The sequence below is a fragment of the Centroberyx affinis genome, unplaced genomic scaffold (assembly GCF_046629955.1).
Source record: "Centroberyx affinis isolate AG114_WGS23_722 - 3 ecotype Tasmania unplaced genomic scaffold, CSIRO-AGI_Caff_v1 ptg002675l_1, whole genome shotgun sequence".
NCBI lineage: Eukaryota > Metazoa > Chordata > Actinopteri > Beryciformes > Berycidae > Centroberyx > Centroberyx affinis.
In genome coordinates this window covers 463,051-471,545 of record NW_027280859.1, presented here as the reverse complement: position 1 = coordinate 471,545, position 8,495 = coordinate 463,051, and the positions used below count along the sequence as shown (strand labels likewise).

Below are 8,495 nucleotides of genomic sequence, written 5' to 3'. Positions count from 1 at the left end.
ATTTCACCTTGGAAACCAAAAATAAACACGGTCTGCATCAAGGACCAGCTAACTGAGAGTCTCAGACATTTCATTTCAAGTGCGTTCCAAGAGAGACAGCTTTTATAAATCATAAATGTGTTTTAATGGGCATGGATAATTTCTATTTTTGACACCATTTGTAGGCACAAGTGTGTGTGTGTGTGTGTGTGTGTGTGTGTGTGTGTGTGTGTGTGTGTGTGCATGTTGAAGCAGTATCAGGCCTCTCTCTCTCTCTCTCTCTCTCTCTCCCACAGGCTCACACACACACACTCACGCACATATACTGTATAACACCCACAGGAGTTAAAGGGCCTAATGCCTGCCCACAGCTGGACCCTTATGATATCAGATTGCATTGTAGAGACAGCAGTGAAGATTGCGTCTTCAGCGCTAATGACCCAATCTCAAAGTGGGGAAATATTATCACTGGACAGGCTGGGAGAAATTGCGAGTCTAATGTTGAGATCACAGCTGCTGCCACTGCTGGGATCAATGTAGCAAAACAGGCTCCCTTTTCTCTCTCTCTCACTCACTCCCGCTCACACCCACGCGCGCACACACACACACACACACACACACACACACACACACACACACACACACGCACTCCATCTCTTTACAGCTAGTTTAACACCCAGTGGTACATCCACAGAAGTTAATGTTCTTTTATACATATCATTTCAATTCTTTCTGTGGGCGTGTGTCTGCCTCAGAGCACATCTACAAACTTATCTCATCTATATATTTATATGTGTCTGTGGATACGCGTAGGCACACAGTGTACAGTAAAGCCTGTGTGTGTGTGTGTGTGCAGTGCCTGATATTGCCTGTCTCGGCTGAAGGATGTTGCTTGGTGTCAACAACCGACTGGCCACATTCTTCACTCTGTGAGGAAATGCCCTCCTTTTTTAAGCAGAAAATCTGGTCATTTTTCTTGCCCCGGGGCCAATGCCTCTCGCAGACTGTGTATCATTTTGTCTGGCTGGCTGTCACCGACGGAAAAAGAAAAACAGATTGCGTCGCTCTCGTTAACTGTTCGCTGGCCACAGGTTCGCCATGCGTGCTCTCCAGTTCCAGAGAGACCAGCGGATGTTGCTCTATGTATCTCTGAAGTGTTTTTACAGTGTGTGTGGTATGGGACCCAGCAGGATGTGTATTTTGGCCAGCGGCTTGCTCCTTATCATCTTCCCTCGGTTGGGGTGTAGGGGTGGTGGGGTGGGGGCGAGGGTGATGATGTCTTTCTTTCTGTGGTTTCACTCACACCATAAAAAGACAAAAAGATACTCACACTCTGGATTCATCCTCCATTTGGGTTTTTTTTTTTTTTTTAAAGTATGAAGGACGAGGGGCAGATTTCGCTGAAACGCCGCTGAACGAACCATAAAGGGAGCATCAGTGCAGTGTGTGGGTGTCCTTTTCCTTTTTCACTGTCAAGTTGTGTTCACTGTTTCGAGTTTTTTTTTTTCATTGTGCCATCAACTGCTTCAGCTACTTGTTGTAAGTCCCAGAACAGTCATACAATATAAAGGTTGTACAGTATTGAAGTTGAATGTACACCGCTTCTCTGTGTGTAAATATGTATTTTGCTATGTCTTCAAAAATGATTTTTTTCTGGAATGAAGAGGAGAATGTGTATTTTCCCATTGAGGCACATGTATCTTGTAAGGGTTAGTAATCGGTTCAAGAGGCCCAGGCATCATGAAACTCACTCAACACATACATTTACATTTATCTAAGACAAACAATGGAAATTCACTTGTTTGGTTTTCACATTAGAGCAGCAATATAAGATAAATGTTCTTTTGCTGAGTGGACTTATCTAATCTGAATGGCTCGTTTGCAGTCGTCTGGTTCAGTAGATGTATGTGAAAGGAAAATCCAGACTGAAGGGAAACACATGAGAAAAAGACAAACTACCCACTGAGTGACAAACAAAGGCAGTCCATTTTAATATGTTAGCCCAAGACTCTCCAGTTACATTTTATTTTTTGTGTGATACTGTCACACAACCCCTGCATCCCTCACAGGGAGGTCAGAGGTCAGAGGTCAGATTCAGCTACAGCGCTGGGGCTGGTAGGGAATCAGTGACTTTCCCAAGGACACTTCAGCAGGGTGGACGCCTGACTGTTCCACTCTTCTGCCAAAAATGATGGAGTTATACTATAGTTTAAAATGACATAGTACTGTAATGCATTTTATACATTATATTGATATGTTAATTGATATACATGAGAAGCATTTATTGTGCTGAAACAATAGCAATAATACACAGTAGACAGAATGCATGGTTTGAAAATGCATTTTATTTCTTTACGTTTTTGTGATAACACATCAATCAATCAATCATTCAAATCAATCAATCAATCAATCAATCAATCAATCAATAAATAAAAGAAAATCAATTTTCTGTTTTAAACTATTGGTTAAAAGACATTATAGGCATTGTTTGAATTAACAAAGTAAGCAATGTCAACAGCCAGCAACATACAATTGTGGAGCACATAACTTTCACTATATAGGCCTACTATATATACAGTACATACTACAATATCAATACAAGTACAATAAGGTTTCTTGGAGAGGAAATATGTTTCAACAGTTTACAAATGTATCCTTGTTTACAGATGTATTTATGTACTGCATCTTGGTAAAGTCTGTCTAATAAAAGCACATGAAAATGTACTATGTCATTTTGTTTTCATTCAGTGCTCAGACCTGATTATCAAGCTCATCAACCTGTTTATTTTGGCAAACCCACTCTGTTTTTTAATAGCAGGCTGCATCCCACAGCAGCAGCCCCAAGCACAGTGTTTATGGCTATACTTTTAAGCCCACCTTTTCCCATGTCTTCAAAAGTAGCTTTAGCTTTTTCACTGAGTACACCCTCAGCTAGGGCTTCAGCTAAGTCTTTCATGAACTCCATGACTGGTTCGAAGCCGTATGCCTTGGCGACGCTCCGGAACATGTCATTGGTGTAGTAGCTGCCTCCGTTTCTGCCCACCAGTGCATCGATTTTCTGGAGAAGCTGAGTGACCTGTGTGAGACTCGTCTTGTCTTTGTTATTGAAGACATGATATCCTCCTTTACAACTTGAGACAAACTGGAAGAGATTCTCATTTTCCCTCATGTACTCCTCTACAGGTCTATCGAGGTCGTCCCCGTGGGTGAACAGCACCATCGTGTATTCTCCTGCCTCTTTGCCAAAGGTCTCCTGAATCCACTCCACCGACTGTTTCTCATCTCCTGTGAATTTAGCCGTCATCGAGATCACCACCAAAAAAACATGGGGCCCGGGCGAAGTTAAAAATATGCATCTTGCGATTTCGTTGTTCAGCTCCTTGTTGGAAAGATTGGTGTCAAATAAGCCAGGTGTGTCTATCACAGAAACTTTTCTTCCAGCTGTCTCTTTGCTGTGCTTTGAACACTCCTTTGTAACGGATGATGGTGAGAAAGCCTTTGGAAACAGTTGCTCTTGCAGAATAGTATTGCCAGAGGAACTCTTTCCAGCTCCTGTCTTCCCCAGCATCACAATTCTCAGTTCATTAGCTAGAGAAACCGACAAAAAAGGCAAGGTTAAACACAATGTATATAAAATCCTATAGTCTCCATTAAGACTGAGACAGAAAAAGTGTAAAAGAATGTGGGAGTGTCATCTGCTGTGTGAATGAGAAAGCATTGGAATTATGTTTGGATAAGAGAGCTGCCAACTGTGCAGCAGATGTCAACCTCAGCTAGCATAACTGGTCTGCATGTTGGGGAAGCTGCACTACTATTTATATATTTATATACCACAACAACATGTTATATCTTATATCAGTATAGTTTGACTGTCTGTTCCAAAGTACAGGCAGAGATGGGTGAGAAGCCCCAGGGGATCAGTGTCTCCTCTGTGTGGAGAAGACTGGAGAAAGTTTTGAACTTTATGAAACTGGGTACTGGGGAATTTAAAGTTATTGTTAGGACTATAGAAATGTATCAAGTGGAAATTGCTGATGCTATTGAAAAAACATTTTTTTTTTTTTGGTTGATAGTTTTAGGGCTGCGCCACTGTTTCACTTCCCCTCACTGCCTCTTTTTTTCCTCTTCTTATTACTTGTTAAGACATTTTTGTCTTGCATGCCCTGGCCAGTTCTCCCTTATTACTGTAAAGAGACTCTATACATCAGTGGGACTAACTGGAATAAGGAAAGGTCAATAGTTTACTTGAGCTTATGCTTACAATATGTGCAACCACAATAACAGTTAAAAAATGTTATTGAATGAACGAATATTGAAGTTTTGGCTAATAATCATGTGTGCAGTATTCTATTAGGGCAATCATATATTTCAACTCACTGGTCAACTTAGTTGTCATTTATTGAGATAAGTGCCCCAGTCTGAGTATAGACTTTACCTCAAGTGATTCTGAACAATATGCACTGATGGTTTCAGTGCACCGGAAACAACATTGTAGTTTTTGGATTACAAACTTTGTTGGAAATCCGTACTTCAGCAAGGTCAATTATAGTCTATGATTTTAACATTTAAACAAAATTCTCATTTTTACAATAGTATCCAATGAATAGTATACAACTTGTCAACATTTAGTTGTGAGGCAAATTTTAACTTACATTTTTCCATCCTCCCAGTGATAGTCTTGATAGTCAAGAATTAGCTCTGTCTCTCTGCTGCTCTCCACCCTGACACTTCTTTCACTTTGGTTTGTTTTATATCAACAGATAAAAGAACATTTCCTGCTATACCAGTTTCACCAGGCCTATCTGTGGTTCAGGTATGGGCTGAAGTAAATTGAAATCCTTAACTTGTATCGCATCATACAGTGATGGGATCTGGTTCTTGATATATTAATTATCTTAATCTGTCGTCCTGCATAGTTTAATGACACTAACAAGTTCTGGGGTTTAATTCCCACTGGGACCACCCATACTGAAAATGTACCACATTATCACATCACTGGATAAAAACATCTACTGAATTGCATACTGTGTATAACTTGGACAGCATAAGTGTATGATGCAAGTGGTGCACTCCAGCCAAAAAAGCGGAAAACACCAGGGATTTGTTGGGATGAGATTTATTCAGTTAAGTGAATAATATAGGGTTTGATGCTTGGCTGGCTGTCAGAGAAACTTCCCTATCCGTATCTGTCCTCTGTTTGTGCTTTGTCCTTCTCTGATGCACTCCACCCAGTTCTGTTTCTCTTTCACTTTGGTTAACCTTTACTATGCCACAGGAGAGGATATATCCTGCTGTGCCGGTTCCACCTGCCATAGCAGCTGCATTTGCATTTGTTTACCTTTCCAAATGTCATTTTCAATAAGAGTTTCCTATATATCTAAGAGGGTAAGATTCAAATGGCATTCCAATCTTACACTGTTATATACAATAATATGGAGGCTTCTTTGTTCATTCATACATTATATCCAACCGAAATCTACTGCACTTTGTGTGATGTTGACTTTGAATAAAGACACACACAATAAAGGCTTTTCAGTGGGAATATGACAAATAGTATACAGCATATCTTAATATGGAGGGGGGATTGTCTTGTCCACAATGGACAAACCATTCATTTCATTTGAAATGAGAAAACCCTAATTGCCTCAGTAAGAGGGAGAGACTGCACAAACACACCCAACTCAGTGTCTGCACAACAAGTTGTAATGTTTTTCCACACAAATTATGTGAGCAGAAGTTAAAGTCAGCGTTAAAAGTAATGGGCTGTTTAATCAAGGCCGGATGAATAAAGACTCTAGAGGAAATATTGGGCACATGCGTTCCTGCCAGCTCTGAAGTTCATCAAAGCCTCATCCTTTTATATACAGCTTTTCGCTTGCAAAGGGTAAGCTATTTTAATCATCGGAGATGATATCGGACTGATGTTCATTTATTATGTATGCAACAGTCTCACAATGGCCTGTGAGTGAATGCAGTGAAAGTCTAAACATCGAGCCTCCTTTCCCAGAAGCCTGTGACCTCCAGGCCCCATTTAAATGCCAGGAAACAAGTGCAATAATAACCCATTCATCAAACCGCTACTGTCCACGAGGACAACAGCATGCCCATGGCCTGCTGTGATCTATTTATCACCCAGTGCGAGTTGTTGATCTGGGTGGATGGAAGCACGGATCAGCCCAGGACATACGTTTCTATACTGTGTCCTGAGGCAGGCTGATCCATAACGGCAAAGCTAGACTGTGGAGTCGTGCTGGTGCATCTCATCATGTTTTAAAAGGCAACCTTGATCTAAGACCTAAGTCCATTCCCCAATTTGTGAGTCTGTGGCATATGGTCTCCTCGTGGGGCATGATGAGACAGCCACTGATGTGCCATTCCTTCTATGAGCGCCTCAACAACATCCAGCTGACATTTCAGCTCTCCGAAAGGTTTCACTACTACATGAATGATTAACCAGGCGCTGTTTGGTGGGTAGATTCCTCCAAGGAAATGATGAGGACTGTTGAGAGAGCTCCAACTGTGAAATTGTTCAAAATTACGTCTCATGGGAAGACGCTTTTCCTTCCCACAGTGCCTTTCTGCCTTCATCTTATTCATTTGGCCACCAGCACAGCTGTGTGTGGTCTGAATAAGGTGTTTCATATTTCATACAGGCCGTACAGGGAACACCCCAAGGCTGCGGGCTATTGATTCAAGAAGACAGTGAGATTGGATGGCACTCGGCAGCAAAAGGGTTTGGAGGTAAATGTCAAAGTTCGAATGGAGTCATAAGGGAAGATCAGGGTTAAAGAATGAGGTTGAGGGTCAATTGTTAGTATAAGCTTTGGCAGTATAGTAAACATTCTATATAGCTGCTAATTTGATCAGACAGATTCTTGGAAGCACAGGACATTATAAAGGGGACATCAGGAATTGGTTAGCAAACAAGCACCTTCCTGTACAGACCCACGGCGCATGTATTCAGTTCAATTTAATTCAATTCAATTCCATTCCATTCCATTCCATTCCATTCCATTCCATTCAATTCAATACAATGCACTGAAGCACTGCGACACAGTTATCGGTTAAATAACTCCACTAACGTTACCTGAATACCACAAGGTGGGCTATACATTACCCGCCGTTAATGTTTCTAGGGCAGCAGAGGACGTGTTATCAGGTTACTGGAATGTTAAGTTTCACTTGTTTTCACACCGGGAGACTCGTTGAACTGAGTTCAATGCTGCTGGTCTGCTGTCTGTACATCTCCAAATGACAAGCATGACATGATGTGACATAAGGCGCATTAGAGATCGATTCAGATACATTTCTCTACATTGACCAACTTTGATTTTGTGCCTCTGTATGGGAAACACTGCATCTCTTAGCCACAGACGCCCTCTAGAGGCCACAGCGACATCTCACTAAGCGTTACCTGACTGACTGACTGACTGACTGACTGACTGCCTGAATTTGCCTTGTGATGCCCTTAATGCGCCATGGGGAAAAGAATAAGATCAATCAACTCATAATAGAACTAGTGCTGCGGCTTTTTAGCTTCAAGGAGCGGCACGGAGTGAGTAGACTATTTTCATGTTAGAACGGGCTGACCGCAGGCGGAACAATAATGGAGCTGGTGTAGCAGCTCAGATACGTAAACATGCACGCTTTGTAGTTCAGTGTGCACACAGCGGTGCTGCACATGTTGCTTGTGTTTGTTACATGTGCATTCACCATGGTGCCCCTTTTATTGATTTGTGTACTGATTTTCAGAATAGAAGCCATCTATTCATATCTTATGATGGCCAGGGAATACAATGCTAAGAAAAACACCATTAACAGATCATATCATTATCAATGGCAAATTGCTTTCACATTGCTTTTTCATCTGTTTGCCTTGGTGCAAGGCCATGGCGCAAGGCAAGCAGCAGAACAATTGCCTTTGAATACTATTATAGACTTTAAGAGATGCTCATAATTGAAGTGTTTACTATATGTTTTAGTAATTCGCCCTGTGTTGTTTAGGTAGACAAGTCTAAAGTCTAAATGCTGTAGAAACAGAGCACCTCACACCAGTCTATAGAGGATTTTATATCAAAAGTAAGCTTCAATGCACAATCATTATAGAAATAATGTTATGTTTGAGTCTAATAATAATGTACTTTATTGCAAACCACAATGTCTTAAAATGGAAATAACACGCTCTGTGCACTAAAAGTGAAAGAAATATGTTTCTGCACGGATTATGTGGAGGAGGAGACAGGACTGGAAGCAGGCAGCAGTTTGACAAATTCAATTCAAATAGCGTTCTGGAATGTATGGAGGTTGGGGCGGTGGAAGGGTGTATACATGAATGCCTTGAACTGCAACAAGCTGGATTCAATTCCCAACACCCAATTCCCAATTCAATTCCCGACACAATTCCCAATGTAAAGAAGATTTCTACTGTGAGCGAATTTTTTATTTTCTGTAATAGTTTTTCCTATTTAACCATAAATCTTAACCAAGTCTTACCCTAATCTTAACCAAATTGTTTT

General features: G+C 41.2%; 1 protein-coding gene across 1 annotated transcript; it reads right to left on the bottom strand.

Annotated features, from left to right (window-relative positions):
- Window positions 1–2,446: 2,446 nt before the first annotated feature.
- LOC139657377 (GTPase IMAP family member 9-like) lies at window positions 2,447–4,709 on the bottom strand. The gene is made up of 2 exons (XM_071535187.1): window positions 4,632–4,709; window positions 2,447–3,567 (listed from the first exon to the last, which is right to left on the bottom strand). The coding sequence occupies exons 1-2, from the start codon at window positions 4,639–4,641 to the stop codon at window positions 2,762–2,764; spliced, it is 816 nt and encodes a 271-aa protein (XP_071391288.1). The 5' UTR covers window positions 4,642–4,709; the 3' UTR covers window positions 2,447–2,761.
- Window positions 4,710–8,495: the final 3,786 nt, after the last annotated feature.